Here is an 18578-nt window from a genome sequence, read left to right on the forward strand (position 1 = left end):
TGGAGGGTGAATGGATACAAGTCTCATGAAGTGGGAATGCCTGGATGGAGAGCATTCCCCACTTTTCAAAGAGTATGTGCCTATATCCATGAGGTCATAGAGCATTTATGGTATTGGGATATATGAATATATTTTTCGTTGTATAGTTATATTGATTCATGTAGATCTATAACCATACATCAAAAAATGTGTTCATGGAGGACTATGTAACTGTACATATATTCATTTATAACTACATTAAAATATATTTTTAAATATGAATATATAATTGCATTTTTGAAATAGTTTGCCATTTGTTGAAAGAAGGAAAGCTGTGTGTTTTGATTATAAAAAATAGTACCAGAAGCCTCCCATTTCACCTGTTTTATTGCTGTGCAGTGTTATCTTCATTTACGTAGTTAACAATGGCATTTCCTTAACACTACCATGTGTAGAGCATATTACAAACATGATGCAGTTTGGTCCTTACAACAACCTGTGAAGTGAGTTGCTACTATTAACCCATTTTACAGATGAGGACAGAGGCTTAGTGACATTAAGTAATCAGATCAGGTTGACCTAGCTAATTCATAAGTGTCTGAAATGGGATTCAAACCCAGGTCTCCCTGACTTTAGTGGGTCATTCAGTGCACTGTAGCATGGTACTGCTTCTGTACAGAGCATGAATATTATCAGATTCTTCAATTAGAAGCATTTATTAATACTAGAGGAACCACATATGCCAATTGACACAAAAACTTTTACTTTGAAATAAAAAAATTTCATCCTTCCAGGTGGGTCAATTGATGCAAAAATGTGGACTTATGTATCAGACACTAGCTAAATGCCAAGGAAGAAAAAAAGGCAAATTGTCTGTAACACTAGTAAAAATAGATCCCATTTTCCAAACATCTTCATTTTATTTGTTGATTTATTTTAATTTATTTATTTATTTGTTTGGTTTAAGGCCCTTAACTTCCACCTTAGAATCAATGCTATGTATTGGTTCTAAGGCAAAAAAGTGGTAAGGGATAGGCATTGGGGGTAAAGTGACTTGCCCAGGGTCACACAGCTAGGAAGAATCTGAGGCCAGATTTGAACCTAGGTCCAACTCTCAATCCACTGAACTACCCAGCTGCCCCCCAAACATCTTAATTTTAAATGAAATTTTGAAACACAAACCCCAAATAAGCTTGCCTAAATTTAGGCTCCTCTCACAGCCAATAGGAGCTGGGAATAACAATATCCTGGGGATTATGACAGAGACTAAAAATTAGGAAGCAATTCAGTATAATGCAAAGATGTAAAACTTTTTCACTTATAATGGAAAAAAAATGGATATTCTTTTGTTGGACCAAAACACTCTTTTATTCAGGTTTAGTTTCTGCTCAGTTGCTCAAAATTGTGTTTCTTTAATTATTCTTAGAAGATAAACTTCATTCAGTGCAGAAAGCTCAGCTTCTCAGATGACTATGCATACAGTTGCTAGTGGACACAGCTCAAAAATACAATAGACTTACAAGGATAGGCTTATACATTGTACCCATTCTATGTTGTGGATAAAAGGAGTCCGTATAATAATCAAATAATAATGAAAATAAATGGACTTTATTTACTAGTTTTCCAAAGGAATTCTGCTCTTATTTGATAGGCACAAATTGGGAAGGATATGTGCTTTTTAACACATGATACTTTAAAAATTGTGTAAATATTGAAAAATCCATTTTGTTCATATCAACAAAGGATGACCTGCTCCCAACCCCAACTGGAAAAGAAGTTGGGCTTCTTTGGGATGGATTCAGGGTTACTCATTTATTGTTTAGTAAAAATAAGTCACACCCAGCAACTTTCTGATCTTTATTATTATTCTTGTTTTCAAAAGATCTGGCAGAAAATTCAACCATAAAGCTTCTGTCAAAGCTATCAGGACTGGCCCTGAGGCTTTTATGTCTGGACAGAGAAGGTCAATGTCTATCCTGTTAAGTTTTCTTTGAGGACCACTTAAGAAGGCCCTTTTGCCCAAAAATATCTCTACTGAAATTTCACTTTGAGCAATTCATTGCTTTTAGCTAACAATCTACTCTTTTTAATGCTAGGAAGGTTAAAAAGTGATGCTTTGTGTGATTTGATTGAAACACTTAATTGATTTAGATGCTTTTTTCATAGAAGCAGCAAAGAATTGTGCACTGAGGAAATAAGAACTTTTAGGGAGTAAAATGAGGAAGCTTGAAGGAGAGTTTTGGTTCCTGGGACACTGCTCAGACAGAGTGGAAACAGAGACATCCAAAGAGCAGTTCTGGACACCTAAAAGACAAAGGAAGGCATCAAGAATTAGGGAGTGCAGAATAAAAAACTTGCTTTTCTCCACAATATGGCCTGAGCCTGGCCCTTTCTCCCAGTTTACTTAATTAAGCTATTTTCTCTTAGTTACTTTTTTCCTAGATGGACTTTCCAATGCCTGGTTTGATGATAGAACCTCCTCCAGTGAACTTATGTTGCCAGAGTATCTTTTAACTGACAATAGTTAAAAGCAAGCACTGTCTCCACTGGCTCAGGAAGGGTGGTAGTAGTATCAGAGGAACAGTGGAAAGGGAGACATTCTACCACCCTGACTAATGGTCGCTCCAATGGCTTGGAGCTCTGACTTTTGTCTCCATATTAAATCATTTTATTGTGAGAAAAGAAGAGCATTAAGATCATTGGGCCCAGACTTGGGTACCCATCTTAATCTCGGCATCCAGGCAAAGGGAAAAATGGTAAATATCAAAGGGAAAATCTTCCCAGTTGGCTAAGCCACCATAATTACTGATTATGATTATGGAATCTTAACTTTAGAGCTAGAAGGAAACTCAGAAGTCATAAATCCAATATCTTAATTTTTCAAGAAAGAAAACTAAAACTTATGCCATATCAGCAACAAGTAGAAGAGGTAGGATTTGAATGTAGGCCCTCTGACTTTAAGTCCAGTTCTCCTCAATCAATAATTCTTTTTAGTCTATTGCAAATATTAATACTATGGAAATAGGTTTTGAACAATGATACATGTAAAATCCAGTGGAATTGCTCATCGGCTCTGGGAGGGGAGAAGGAGGAGGAGAGGGAAAGAACATGAATCATGTAACCAAGGGAAAATACTCTAAATTAAATAAACAAATAAATAAATAAAAATAATTCTTTTTGGCTATAGCAATTCTAAAATAAGGCCATAGAGGGGTTTGCAATTTTTCTTGATTAAGACTTTTGGGTGGTACTATATAACACTTCATGATGACCCTTTGGAGGGTAGTTCTGATAGTCTTACCCCTTTTTTACTGATAAGAAAACTGAGGCTCAGAAGCTTACCCAGGTCACATAGATAATAAAAATAATTTTAAAAAGTGACACTTAATCTACTACTAAAACTTTGAATTATAAAACCTAGGCTGACCTCAGTCAAAATCATACCTTGTGCTAAACTTGTTTTAGGAATGTATGAAAACTTGGCCTCTAATAATCATCACCCTAAGGCAAGGGGATGTTTTATATTATTGTTTTGGGGCAGCCACCAGGCTTAGATTTGGGAGGTCCTGGGTTCAAATGTGGCCTCAGACACTTCCTAGCTGTCTGACCGTGGATAAGTCACTTAAACCCAATTGTTGTAAATTAATTCTGCCAGAGCTTAGATGGTTCTACTGTATACCTATTGTTCCAATCCAAGTCAAGGATTTTATGAGGAGACAAGGGAAGCACTGGATAGCCAGGTTTTGATTTTTCCTGTAAATGGGAGGAATAGAGGAATTTTAGGAACACCTGGCCTGACAAGTTAAAGAGATCTACAAACTTTGAGCCTGACTATCTAAGGCAGGGGTCGGCAACATATGGCTCTCGAGCCATATCTGGTTCTTTTGAGGGCCAGATATGGCTCTTTCTGCAGGAGCCATAAAGTCAATTTTTTTTCAGGCACTTTGTTACAGGAGCGCACTGTGAGCACTGTACGGCTCTCACAAAATTACATTTTTAAAAATGTGGCGTTTATGGCTCTCATGGTCAAAAAGGTTGCCGACCCCTGATCTAAGGGAAGGGGATAATAGGCAGGGCTAAAAAATAGGAACAAGGCAGGAATAAGATTTTTTTGTATATTTATTAAAAGTGCTGTATGTTAGAAATGTCCCAGATTTGGAATCAAAGGATTTAGGTTCAAATCTCATCTCCGTTACTTATTCCCTATGTGGCCCTTGGCAAGACACCCAATCTCTAGATCTGTAGTTTTCTCATCTGTAAAATGAAGGGATTGGATTATATGACCTCTAAGGCCTCTTCTGCCTAATAAAGCTGTGGTCCTAGGCTCTTTATCATGCTTAGAAGTAAATCATTTTTGTGCCTCTGAAGATGTTTTGCAGATATGGGGGTTGATGAGTGTGGGACATTACATATAATGTCAGATTTTTTAAAAGAAAGGAAGTCTAGAGAAGAGCCATATGTTCTTCCTTCCTTCCTTCTTTTCTTCCTTCCTTCCTTCCCTCTTCATTCCTTCATTCCTTCATTTTTTCCTTCCTTCATTCCTTCCCTCTCTACCAAAAAAAATCAGTTCTGAGGCCGAAAAGTGGTAAAAACTAAGCAACCAAGGTTAAGTGACTTGCTCAGGCTCACACAGTGAGGAAGTGTCAGACCTCTCTAGGCTTGGCTCTCTAAATGCTGAGACATCTAGCTGTCCTTCCATATGCTCTTTCCCAGAATTCTAGGATGGAGAAAAAAGCCTGGTCCTGTACTATAGCCAACTGGGAATCATAACACTAGGACCAGAAGGAGGGCAATGTTAACTGGAGCCCTAAAGGCTGCATTTGTGAGCCAAGATCTATATGTTTTCTAGGGACAAAAAGGCATTATTTGAAGCTACAGAACCACCTTACCCAGATTTGGTGTAGAAAGCAGGTGTTGATAGAGACTTCTAACAGCAGTAATCCCAGGTCCTAACTCAGGACCACAATCTCAGAAAATAGGGCACTTTGGAACTCCATCATTCATTCAACAAATATTTTCCATTTTGGTCTTTGTATTCTCATTCCCAAACACAGTAAATTGAATTTAGAAACACTCAGCCTGAAAGGTAAAAGAGGGCTGCAAACTTTTGGTCTGAGTATCTGAGAGAATAGGTAATAGGCAGGGATTAAAGACTGGGAAGTCAGACAAAAGTAATGGGAACAAATATTTATTAATAGTTATTCAGTAAGAATTTCCAGTGCAGAGATTTTTCTCTTTTTGGAAGATGAACACAAAGTCAATTATTGTTGATTGTGCTAGCTAGGTTATGCTTTGTATTTATCTCTCCTGTTTATTTAAGAAAAAAGTTTTTGTGCCATTTTTTCTCAAAAAGTATCAGTCACCGCACATGACAATATGTTCTCAAAGGAATCTATTTTATAAATGATGCCATTGAAAACAATCATGACTTCAGATTAAGGTTCTTGCTTCATGATATCTGAGACTTCCTGCTGCCTAAATCTCCTACAGATTCAGAATATTTGGTTAGAAAAATTACTGGGCCTTAAAATGAATGTTGTTGGATGATGTCTTCCTGAGTGTTTCACCTAAGAAGCAGCAGGCAGGATTTGTTCAGATTAACTTAAATATAAAGCCAATAAAAATTCAGCCTTCCCAAAGGTGCTGATGATTTGACTGATAATGAGTTCTATTGGTCCTTACATATGTCAATTGTAATGCTTTTGCAAATTCAATTGTAAGCAGCCCAGGCAGTTAGGTTTTAGAATGTTCTGAAAAGCAGTTGAAGCCTGAGGCTATAAATGGTGCTGAATTTCCAACTGAAGTGCTTTTGCCTTTTGGCTTCTGCTTTGGCCTGTGCTTATTTGTCTTTGGGACATTTGGACCTAGCCTGATTTCTCTGGACCTCTCCCTGATCTCTCCATTTTATATCCCTCCTATTTCCCTGGATTTCCCTTTGGGCTCTGGGAGGAAGGGTGGGCTTGGTGGTTGGACATCGTGGGTTTAGTTTCTGTAGGCAAGTAGGACATTCCTAAATCAAGCCACCCCTTATTTAGTGATCTGATAAATACTTTACTTCAGGGCAGTGAAACTTTCCTGCCTGGGAGAGCTGGACTATCTCAGTCTGACTCCCTTCTCTGTGACCCATCCCCCAACACGCGCTTTTCTCCCTAGCAGCAGTTACAAACCCTGAAACTCTCTCTCCTTCAAACTATCCTTGCCATCAATAAATCCCCTTTGTTACCTACACAAAAGCCTCTGGTGAATCATTGTATTGAATATTAAGGCAGAAGCTGAAGAGGGAGGAAGTTACTTTCCTTTTATTTCTTGAGGGAAACCTAGGCATCCATCTTGGGCAGGAAGTACCCAGCTGAGACTTCCTGCAGACATCAATTACACTGACAGGGAGGAGCCTTTGACTCCTCCCTCAAAGGGACTTTAGAAATTAACAAGAGAAAACCCTCCAGCCAGACCGAAACATTTCTGACTGGCCCAATTCCTCTTGTACCTTAGAGATACTTTCCCTGCCTGAAAGATCCAGTCTATATCCTCCCTGTACCCTCTGTCTCTAGCCTCAGTGATAAGCCTGTTTGAGCTGCCCTCCGATATATTCCCATTCATTCCCTTATCTTCCTATATACCTACCTCATCCCTTCCCTACACTCAGCTATCCCCTCCAGTCCTCCTCCAAATCACCTATCCCTTTTATCCCTCCTCACTACCCAGATTGCCTCACTTCTTTATAACACAACAAATTTCAGTATTGTATCTTTTGCTGAAATATTGCTGGAAACACCACCAAGCTGTTTGGGAGAAAACAAGTTTAAAACTATATGAACTAGCAATTTTAAAAAATTTCTAAATTAGGCCAGGGGTTGTGAAGGAAGAGGAAAGAAGGGTGATGTTTTGTTTTTTTAATCAAATTAATTTTTATTTTAAAATATTTTTCTATGTTTACAATTCATTTTCTTTCCCTCTCCCCTCCCAGAGCCAACAAATAATTCCATTGGATGGTACGAATGTTATCACTTGATACCTATTTCCATATTATTCATTTTTGCTATTGAGAAATTTTTTTAAAGCCTAAACCCCAAATTACATAAGTGTTGGTGGTTGGTTTTGTGTGTGTGTTGCAAATCTTTTTTTTTTTTTAATTTAGAATATTTTTCCATAGTTACATGATTCATGATCTCCCCACTCCACCTCCCAACCTTCCCTTTCCCTTCCAGAGCTGACAAGCAATTCCACTGGGTTATACATGTATCATTATTCAAAACTTATTTTCCATGTTATTCATATTTGCAATACAGTGATCTCTGAACGTAAAAACCCTAATCATATCCCCATTGAACTACATGATTGATCATAACATTTTTTTTCTGCATTTCTGTTCCCACAGTTTACATGGAATTCCTCCAGTTCATCATTCCTTTCGGCACAAAATTCCATCGCCATCATATACCACAATTTATTGAGCCATTCCCAATTGATGGACACCCCCTCATTTTTCAATTGTTTGCCACCACAAGGGGCGATGATTTTAAAACAAATTTCAAAAAAGAATGTACTGGGCTTGAACCCAGGACCTCATATTTCTAGGTCTGGCTCTCAATCCACTGAGCCACCTAACTGCCCCCTGAGATGTTCACTTATAATCTTTCATAGTTAGTGGTGTCCCATAATTTGGGGTCATGTAATAACACTGGGAGAACATAAGTATTAAAAAGATGTATGTTCAACATGAAGAAACCAGTGGAAATGCATGTTGGCTACAGGGGGTGGGGGTGGTGGAGGAAGAGAGAGCAAGAACATGAATCAAGTAACCATGGAAAAAAATTTTCTAAAAAAAAAATTAAAAAAAAGATGTATATTCAGTGTCATCTGAGATAGATGTGAATTATTATTATTATTATTAGCTGCAGGTAACTTTCCTACAGTATCTAAGATAGTGCTGAATACAACAGATAAAGTTGATAGAATAAATTGTTTTGTTTTGTTTTTCAAAAGGATTATTAATAGGTTTACTCCATGTTTTCTTTTTCTTCTTTTCTAGTCAAGGACCCTTGTCATCCATTAGAGCTGCAATCAAGAGAAGTAAGTTTGCTTCATTTTCCCCTCTATGCTTTGTGCTATTCTAATTCAAATGATAACTTAGATTTCCAAGTGTTTCTGTTTTCTAAGTGGAGTAAGTGACCCATATGGGAAACATAAAGAATAATAAACCACCACTGAAACAGCAGTGGTGATTCTTTCTCTGTTTTAGGCTTTCTCTTTCTTAGGAATCAGTTCTTTGGAATAAGAACATTTTGTTACTAGAGCTTACAGTACTAAGCTAGGGTTGTTTTGGGTGGTTTTAAAATAATCTTTTGTTAGATTTGTTAGATTGTAAATCAGTAGGTATAGGGGACCGGCAAGCAGTGGACCTAGGTTTAAATGCTGGCTCCACTCTCTGTGCCCCTTACCTTTTGGGGTCTGCAGTTTCCTCATCTATAAAATGAGGCGACAGGTCTAAATGCGTTCAGAGGCCCCTTCTAACTCCAAATCTTTGATCCTGTTTAATTTAATGATTAATAATAACTAACATTTATATAATACATAGGGCAGCTCGGTGGCTCTGTGGATAAAATGCCAGACTTGGAGTCGGGAAGACTCAGTCTTCCCAAGTTCAAATCTGACCTCAGACACTAGCCATGTTATCCCAGACAAGTCACTTAATCATGTTTGCTTCAGTTTCCTCATCTGTAAAATGAGATGGAAAAGGAAATGGCAAACCACTCTAGTATCTTTGCCAAGAAAACCCCATATGAGGTCACAAAGAGTCAGACATGACTGAAATGACTGCACAAAAACCTGTACCAGGCACTTTACAAACATTCTCTCAATTGATCTTCACAACAATCCTGGGAGGTAAGTACTACTATTGGGACCATTTTACAGATGAGGAAACTGAGGCAGACAGAAGCTGAATGACTTGCCCAGGGTCACACTGCTAGGAAGTGTCTGAGGCTGGATTTGAACTCAGGTCTTCCTGGCTCTAGAAGTATGCATGTGTTTTGTGTTTGTAGTATTCCTCTCTTCCCCCACCCTATTTACCATTCTATATATGATGGAGAGATAGACTAATGGCATTTTAAAGATTATTTTTTAAATATCCCACTCTGGCCCTTGACACATTCTAGTTAGCTATATATATTTTTCTTTGGAAATTATCATAATGTAGAGGAATGGATGGAAATCATAGGATGTGGAGTGAGGGTGTGACCTTGGACCAATCACTTGCCTTCCTTGGGATGCTTCAGATCAACATGAGGAAGTTGGACCAGATGAATTCTAGTGTCTCTTCTAGCTCCAAGTCTGTGATCTTGCCATCATTTGATAATACATTTATACCTGCACATAGATGCTCGCTTTTTCAATGTGGTGTAATTCAAAGAAAAATTAATTCAAAACCCAAATACCTGAGTTTCAATTTCAGCTCTTCTATTTGTTAAAAATGTGACCTTAGGTTAGACCTCTGGGTGGCTAGGCAGTGTGGTGGATAGAGTTGGAGTCAGGAAGATATGAATTCAGCTCCTGCCGCAGATACTAGCTATGACCCTGAGTGAGTCACTTAGCTTCTCTCTGCCTTGGTTTCCTCATCTGTAAAATGGAGATAACAAAAGTACACACCTCCTGGGTTTGTTGCTGGAGTCAAATGAGATAATACGTAAAGTGCTTTGCAAACTTTAAAGAGCTATATGAATGCTAGCTAATAAGAAGTCCTGTGCTTGGATCTGATTTTTTTCCCTCATCTGTAAGGGGCTTCCAAAGCCCCTTCTAGCTTAAAATCATTGATTCTATGATCGTATAATTACATCTGATGATAGCAAAAGAGTTCTGCAGAGCATTTTGCAGCAGTCATTAAAGGTGGTAGAAACTCATGAAAGTAATTCCAAAGGGAGAGGAAAAAGTCTCATTTGGAGACATTCTTAAAGGTAGCAGAACAGAGGCTTTTAATTCAGCAAAACAACTAATAGTTCTTCAGTAGTTCCAGTGTGCAAGATTCTGTGCTGGGACCTGGAGACAATTAGAGAAAGATCTGGAAGTTTATAACTAGAAGCAGTTAAGGTATGGGAACTGGCTCCTCTCTCCTACTCCCCCCAAATTTAGCTCTAAAACTTGTCTGTGACTTAGTAGGTAAGCCCCAAGGAATTAATTTAAAACACAGAGTGGTTAACTGACTTGCTCATGATCACACAGCAAATTGTCAAAGCCTAGATTTGAACTCAGGTCTTCCCAACTCCAAGTCCAGTACTCTAAACACCACAATAGGTCCAGAGGAAAAAGCAGTGCATCAAAAAATCTGGGTTTAGATCTCTTCTTTGCTATGCCCTTTCCTAAGGCTCTTTCTCTCTACCTCTCAGTTTTCTCACCTGTAATGTCCCTTCTAGATCTAAATCATAGGAGAAGGTTGGCTCCATTGAGAATGTTTTATTGCCTAGCCAGCCTCTCTATCATATCAAGTCATGGGCAAAAGGATAGAGATAGGAAAAAGATTCATGGAATACATTTCTATTTATTCCATTTAAACGGGACTGCTAGCTGTTCCCAAACCTTGATATTCTATCTGTCATTTATTTGCATAAAATCGTAAACTGTTCTCTCCCCCCACCCCACAGAATGCATTGCCTCTACATCTGTGTGTCTTAGAATTCTTCTCTTCCTTCAGAGCTCCTTCAGCTCAACCATTCCCTTTGTCATGAAGGCTTCCATCTTCCTACCCCATTTGGAAGTTGATAGTGGTCTTTTTTTTTTCTACATCAACTTGTATTTCTCTGGGTTCCTTTCATTTACCAACACCCTCACCCCCAATAATGTCACCTTCTTTAAGTCAGGGACTATTTTTTAAAAAACCTTACTTTCTGCTCTAGAATTGAAACTAAGTATTTATTCCAAGGCAGAAGAGTAGTAAGGGCTAGACCACTGGGGTTAAGCCACTTGTCCAGGGTCTCACAGTTAGGAAATATCTGAGGCCAGATTTGAACCCAGGTCCTTCCAACTCCAGGTCTGGCTCTCTAGCCACTGAGCTATCTAGCTGCCCTAGGACTTTCGTGCATATATGACTATGTATGTGTTTTTTGTTTTGTCTTTTCTTTCTTCCTTTTAAAAAATTAATATTCATCCCAAGAAAGAAGAGAGGCAAGGACTAGGCAATTAGGATTGAATGACTTGTCCAGAGTCACACAGCTAGGAAGTGTCTGAGGCCAGATTTGACGGAGGTCCTCCCAACTCCATGCCAAACACCCTGTCCACTGTGCAACCTACCTGCTCTTGTTTTGTCTTTCTATTCCCAGCACCTAGCACAAAGCCTTTGCTCATAATAGACACAATAAGTACCTGTTGAGTTGAACTGAAATCCTTCCTTTTAGCCAGTTGAGATCTTTCACTTTTCTCATAGGGTTGCAAAGATGATGTTTCCTAAAACTTGAAAATCTCTAGGAACATGAAATTTTGCTATTGTTATTATTATCTATCATTATTAATGAAATGATTGTGATAAGCTTCTATATGCAAACACAAGATGCCCAGGGCCACTGAATGCATCCAAAGTTATTGGTCCTCTGGAGACAGAGAAAAGGAAATAAGAAATCTCATAGAAATGACTGAATAGGTGAAAAATAAAAAGACAAAATGGACAAAGGCTAGCAGAAAGGACAGTTAAGGAAACTGAAGAAACACTGTCTCAGGGGACCTCAGTTCAAATCCTGACTTTGTTATTTAGTATCTGAAGCCTTATCACTTAAGTCCCCTGATCTTACTGTGCCTCTATTTCCTCATCCGAAAAATTAAGGGACTAAAACAAATGGGCTCTGAGGCCCCTTCTGGCTCTTAATCTGTAACCCTGTAGCTTCTCTCAGATTTGTCCTGGATCTCCTGACTCATCAGCTCAGGGCCAGTCTTTCTAGTTGTCTACTGATGTTTCTGTTTCCTTCAGGCAACCCGCTCTTCTCACTGTCCTCCACCAGAAATTAAGGGTTTGGCTTTGGAGCTATTGACTGGAAATGTGACCCAGTGGAAAGAACAGTAGATAAAGAATCAGAAGCTCTGCATTTTGAATACTAACACTGCTCTATAAGCCCAGTGTAAACCCTGGGCAACTTACTTTGGTGAAGTTTACTTTATTTGTAAACTAAAAGGGTTGGACTGGGTCATCTCTAAGGCTCCTTTCAAGTCCAGATGCTTTGGCCCAAACTCAGACCTTCTCAGAAGACCCATTCTAGAGGATCTGGCTTGTATGTTCCAATTGAGGGCCAAATGCCCAAACTTTCTAATTTCTGCCATTTTGTTACAAGATATGGAGAAAATAAGAGTGTAGGGGAGAAAAATAATGCCTTGAAACCATGAACTTTACAGCCTCAAGTATGTTTGCCTCTTGTCAATTAGCCAAAAGAACCCATTCAAAACAAACTGCCTTTAAAAATCCAAATTGAAAGGGGCAGCTGGGTAGCTCAGTGGATTGAGAGCCAGACCTAGAGACAGGAGGTCCTAGGTTCAAATCCAGCCTCAGACACTTCCTAGCTATGTGACCCTGGGCAAGTCACTTGACCCCCATTGCCTACCCTTACCACTCTTCTGCCTTGGAGCCAATACACAGTATTGACTCCAAGACGGAAGGTAAGGGTTTAAAAAATAAATTTAAAATAATAATAAAAATCCAAATTGATATTAAGTGAAAAACTTTTCAAGAATTAAAAAAAGAAAAGGAATTTACTTAATTGTCAAATATATGTAATATAAATTACATTTTGAAGCATTTAACATACTTTGAAATTAGTCCCTTCACAAGGGATGTTGTAAGTTAATTTCTCCTAATAGTCTTAGCCAATGGTTACCTTATAGTTAAAACTATTCTTCTAGACTTTAATAGATATTTATCTATTTAGACATGGAATTCTAGAGATAGAGCAGGAAGGAGCCTCAAAGACCATCTAGTACAGCACCTTCATTTTAAAAATGAGGATATTGTCACTCGAGGACTTGAAGTGACCTGTCAAAGTCACCCAGGTAGGAAGTATCAGAGACAAGATTTGAAGCCAGGACCTTGAACTCTAGAGCTAGCATAGATACAGTGGTACTTTGATACATGAGTTTAATTCATTCCATGGCCAAGCTCCAAACTCAATTTGCTCATGTGTCAAATCAAATTTCCCCACTTAATTTAATTAAAATGTAATTAATCCATTTCAGCCAAAAAAAAAAAACACATGAAAATTTTGTTTCATATGCTTTTAAATATGAAAATGTACTTTATCAATAAAAAATAAATATATAGATAATAAGAAAGAATGTAAAGAAATAAACTGGCTTATGAAATGTTATTTACCTTCAAGGTCAGGTGAAGATGCTGGCAGAGAAGGTTTTCAATTTGTGCGCTAGCGCTTAACATAACTTAACATAATGCTACACTTAAATTCAAAATTGACCTTATACATTACTTATGATATGTAACTTTATTGCTAAAATTAATTGCTATTTTTTACTTTTCTTAATTATCATCATTTTCTTCATTGAATTTTGGCTGTTTTGCCACCCTTTTCTTGATTTCACTTAGAACCCGTTTCAACAAAAACCTTTCCATGGAAGTTTGTTGTCTTCCTCCTTTCCAGAACATTTTGCTAACGTGTGAAAGAAGTGTCATTACACAGCTCCAACACAAGATCTGTTGCAACTTTTTCTGGGTGTGTCTTTTCAATAAACTTTCTGATTTTTTTCCCAAATCCTCAACATTTTCTTAATCTCGTTTGTATTAATTACCTCATCCACCTTGGGCTCCCCCCCCACTAATTTCCTGCAAACTTCTGTATGCTGCTGCTGCTGCTGTTGCTGTAACTCCTTCAAATCCTCCGTCATCAAGACCCATAATTAAAAGTTAAGAAATTTGCCGGAAAAAAAAAAACTGATAATAAAGACAAAAATAAAGAAGAAGGCAAAAGCAATTCAATACAGTTGCTCACACGGCCAGATAAACACTTAACTAAAAGAGACAGCCTTGTGTAACTTGTGAAACCAAAAATTTGGCAGGCTATCTAGCGTAGAGTGGTGGAAGCTCATGATTCAAATATCCACTTGTGACTTAAAGCAAAAAATCCTGCTTGTGATGCTCATATCTCAAATTGCTCATGACTTAAAGTGCTCATGTATCAAGGTACCACTGTATATTGCTAGGACTATTTCAATAATAATTCAACAGACCCTTGGAATTTTTGTTGCAAGGTTAGTGTTTTGGTTGGTTGGTTTTTTTGTTTTTTGTTTTCTCATCTTTATAATGACAGAGTGCTTGGTCCTAGTTCCTTGCAGAGCATAGGCTTCCTGGCTCCCTCTTCTTCTCCCTTTCTTCTTCTATAACCCCTTCTTTTTTTCCCTTAGCACTCATGAATAGTGCACAGAAAACATGCCCCGTGGAAGAGGTATGTCTACAATGATAACTTAATGTCTAAAAAGTGTTTTTTGTGCCTGGTGCCTATGGAGAGATGATAGTGGCACACTTGGGGTGAGCTTTTCTATGAACAGAATTCCATCGTGAATCAGGTTTGCTATTGAGTCAGCCTCGCTCTACGCTTTTAAAAACTGTAACCAAATGAACCCCCAAACTAGTCTAGCTGTTCAGCAATGGGAAACAATCAAACCAATTCAAATTGTGAATCTGGGAGCCCCTTTGGATTGGAAGATTCAGGATTGGCATTTTCAGATATTCATAGTATATCCAACAGCCTGCATTAATTCAACTCTCTTCCTCCTGCTCCCTGACTCCAGCCCTAACTATCTTTGCTTCCACATTACTGGTCCTATGGCATAGTCTCCTTATTGAGAGGGAGATTTGCTGAAGACAATCAGAAACTACTAAGTGGTTTTAAAAATGGGTAAAGGAATCAAACCCGAGTGAGGCTCTTTCTGAATATTTTAGGAACAATGGAAAGAACTATTGAAAAAGAGTTTTTTGGAAAGAAACTCAGGCAGCTCTTAGGAGGATTTAAGGTGGGACACACATTCCTCTTTGTTTGTAAGTTTTTATTATTGGGATAGTACCATGTTCGTGGGTTTTCTTACCTGCAAGAACGTATAGAATATATCCCCTGAAAAGGATGAACTTCATGTGACAAATTTAAAACACTCTCATTAAGAATAGGTTTGATTTACACCCTCTCCCAAGTGAACAGTTAGACCACATTTTCATATGTTAAGTTTGAGATTTTGTGGGGGTTGCAGGGGATTGTAAATGACTAAGAATTTACATTAAGCAGCACTTGTTAAATATGTAATCTTAAATATGTAATCTTAATTACACATTTTAGCAAACTGATTTGAATCATTTTAGGTTTAATCACTTTTTACCATCTCATTTTAAAATAATAATTTGAAGGCTGAAATTTCAGTGAGTAAGTAATAATTCATTGATTTATTGCAATAATAGAGTTGTAAAGAAATTCTTAAAAGTTTATTTTGTCTTATTTAACCCAAAAATATTAGAAAAATACCTTTATCTGAAAATCATAAAAATCATTTTGATTTACTTTTGTATTTTCAAATTGTATTTTTTTAACATCAGGGGCAAACTAATCATTATTCTTTCAGTGGTTTCACTCAATGATGATTCAAGCATTTACAGAACATAATTTTGTGATTATTTTACAAATTGTATCTTTTTTTTTTCCCCTCCATAGCTTCTAGGACTTCTGTTCATGGTGATCCACATCGAGACAGGAGGTATATTTAAATCGTATATCTTATTAATAATTTAAATTTGTTTTTAGTTAGTTAATATCTTTTATTTATTTTAATTCAAAGATATTTTATTTTTCCCAATTACATGTAATAATAATTTTCAGCATATACTTTCCAAAATTATAAGATCCAAACCATCTCCCTCCCTTGGTTCCCTCTTCCCACTTGGAGATGGTAAGTAATTTGATCTGGGTCTTATTCATGTTATCATGCAAAACACACCTCCATATTGGTCTTTGTTGTAAGAACACACTCATACAAACCTAAAACCCCCAAATAAAACCATAAGTATACTGATGTGAAAGAAAGAATGTTTGATTTGCATCCTTCCAACTCCAATAGTTCTTTCTCTGGAAGTGAATAACAATCCCCATCATAAATCCTTCAGGATTGTTCCAGATCATTGCATTGCTTTAGCATATTTTATAAGGCAGCTATTACTATACTAACTAATTCACTTCACAATGATATCGAGTAGAAGTTGTTGTTCAGCCATTTCAGCCCTGTCCAACTCTTCATGACTCCATTTGAGGTTTTTTTTGGCAAAGATACTGGAGTGGTTTGCTATTTCTTTCCCCAGCTCTTTTTACAAACGAGGAAACTGAGGCAAGCATGGTTAAGTAACTTATACAGGGTTATATAGCTAGTAACTATTTGAAGCCATTTTCAAATTGGTCTTTCTTACTCCACACCAGGTATTCTATTGTAGCTATAGTGGACAACATTGTAAATGTGAGATCCTTGCCCTCATAGAGTTTACTGTCTTGCAAACATTCTGTACTTTAGTCTGTAACCTGTGCTGATGATTTAGAGCTGGGGAAAACACAGAGGCCATTAAGTCCAACCTCATGTTCTTTGGGTAAGGAAACTGAGGCTCAGGGAGACTTGCCAGGATCATACACTTAGTAAGTCATTATGGTAGGACCTGAGCCTAGTCTTCCTGATTCCAATCCAGCCCTCTATCTGCTCTGCCAAGTTGGAAGGATGATGATTATGATTTTATGTGAATGAAAAGGGCCAAGAAAGTACTTAAAGCTAGAACAAGAAAATAAAGAAGAAAGCCTAGTTATACTATATAGGCTGTTTTCAAGACTACTTTTGTCAATGACAGTGACTGTCTACTTCACAAGGTTCATTCACCATTCAACCATAGCAAAAACTGAGATTACAATGAACCAAAACAGTGCCTGCCCTCAAAGAGCTTACATGGGTACCTTCCCATCTTGCCTTCATTTGCCTTATCGCAGTCATTATGGATGTTGTTCTTTTGGCCCAGCTTTCTCCGATCTGGATCACTTCACTTCAGTCATCATGACTTATTTGTTTTCTGGTCACATTTCAAAGGACCTACACACACACACACACACACACACACACACACACACACACACACACACACACACACACACGATGCATAAGTGTGTTCAGTAAATATTTAGTGAATTATTCATTCAGATCACAGAGTCTAAGATCCTTTGAGTTTTCAGATGCTTTGCAATTCATCTGCTCCAGCTCTGCATTTATACAGTTGAGGAAACAAACCTGGAGAAGAACAAATGACTTAATAAAAGACACACAGCTAATTAATGTTAGAACAGAGATTCAGACCCAGGTTTTTGTACTCCTGATCCTGTTTTTAAATCAAATTAAATTGCCACTCTCTGGATCACTTTTATTTCTTCAAAATATGTCCTTGTGATTCCCAAGTTAAGGTAACCCAGTATTAAATGTCAAGGAGAACCTGATCGATATTCTTAAAATTAAAATCCTAATTTGATCAAAGGTCAGAATCTGTTAAAAAGTATTTTGGAGTCTAAAAGCTTTGTGTGTGTGTGTGTGTGTGTGTGTGCTTATTCACTGTTTTGAAAGAAGTTTTTTATTTAATTTAGTTGAATTTAATTCCACAGGCATTTGTTAAGCCTATGATATGTGCCAAAGTAAGCCAGAAGAACCCAGACGTTTTGGGGAAAACTCCTTATTTTTCCAGAAAACAGGTCCTGAGTGCTCTCTGAGGATCAGTCTTACTAGTTATAGCTACTAGGTGATGAAATCTTTGGTTGTGGCAAACAAGGAAGCAGAGAAAAATTTAATATGGCATTTAGTCCTGTGCTTTCCCTTCCACTTCTGCAGAGACAGTGGAAAAGGGTTGGAAAGGGGGCAGAGGGTGCTCAGAAATAGTTTTGAGATGGCATGTAAACTCTAAAGGCAGTATAAGGAGCTGGACTAAGGACTGATCTTGGCTCCAGGATGACCACAGTTCAAATCCCACCTCCTAATAGATATGGCTGAATGCTTCCAGGAAGCTGTGCCATTTGAACCTCAACTTGAGCCTTGTCATTCTACTCCTTTTAGGGAAAAAATAGCCTCACTCATATTGAGAGGCAGTAAGGGATATCTGATTGATATGGGTACTATCACAGCATGGTGAGGACATCAGCCCATCCTTTCCTGCAGAGTGTGCCTTAGTACCACTGAGGAAGTCTGGATGAGCTGGATGAGCTGTTGGGTTGATCTAATATGCCATTCATGATGTCTGTCTGTCTATTCCTTGAGTGTAAAATTTATGATAAAGATCTATAGATAAAGATTGTCTTCTGTTTTAAGTCTGCAAGATCCTAATACTGCTTTTGTTTGCCAGGCGACCTGAAATCACCATTGTGGCTGCTGAACCCCTCAGACCAGCTTCTTGGTTCCCAGGGACCCCACCAGGATTAGGGTTCCCACCTTCTCCTGCTGCAAGTCCATGGAGAGCAAGTGAGCTTATTCCTGCTGAGGTCAGTTTTCTTCCTTCCTTCCTTCCTTCCTTCCTTCCTTCCTTCCTTCCTTCCTTCCTTCCTTCCTTCCTTCCTTCCTTCCTT

At 38.0% G+C, this 18578-nt stretch overlaps 1 protein-coding gene across 1 annotated transcript in view; it reads left to right on the plus strand.

Annotated features, from left to right (window-relative positions):
* The first annotated feature begins 14389 nt into the window (after nucleotides 1-14389).
* SH3D19 (SH3 domain containing 19) overlaps nucleotides 14390-18578 on the plus strand; it is a 95779-nt gene continuing 91590 nt past the window's right edge. Inside the window, exons 1-3 of the mRNA XM_044681275.1 lie at nucleotides 14390-14405; nucleotides 15660-15702; nucleotides 18359-18494. Of these exons, the coding sequence (XP_044537210.1) occupies nucleotides 14390-14405; nucleotides 15660-15702; nucleotides 18359-18494 (195 nt within the window). The remainder of the gene's footprint in view (nucleotides 14406-15659; nucleotides 15703-18358; nucleotides 18495-18578) is intronic.

The sequence above is a fragment of the Gracilinanus agilis genome, chromosome 6, assembly GCF_016433145.1.
Source record: "Gracilinanus agilis isolate LMUSP501 chromosome 6, AgileGrace, whole genome shotgun sequence".
Classification (NCBI taxonomy): domain Eukaryota; kingdom Metazoa; phylum Chordata; class Mammalia; order Didelphimorphia; family Didelphidae; genus Gracilinanus; species Gracilinanus agilis.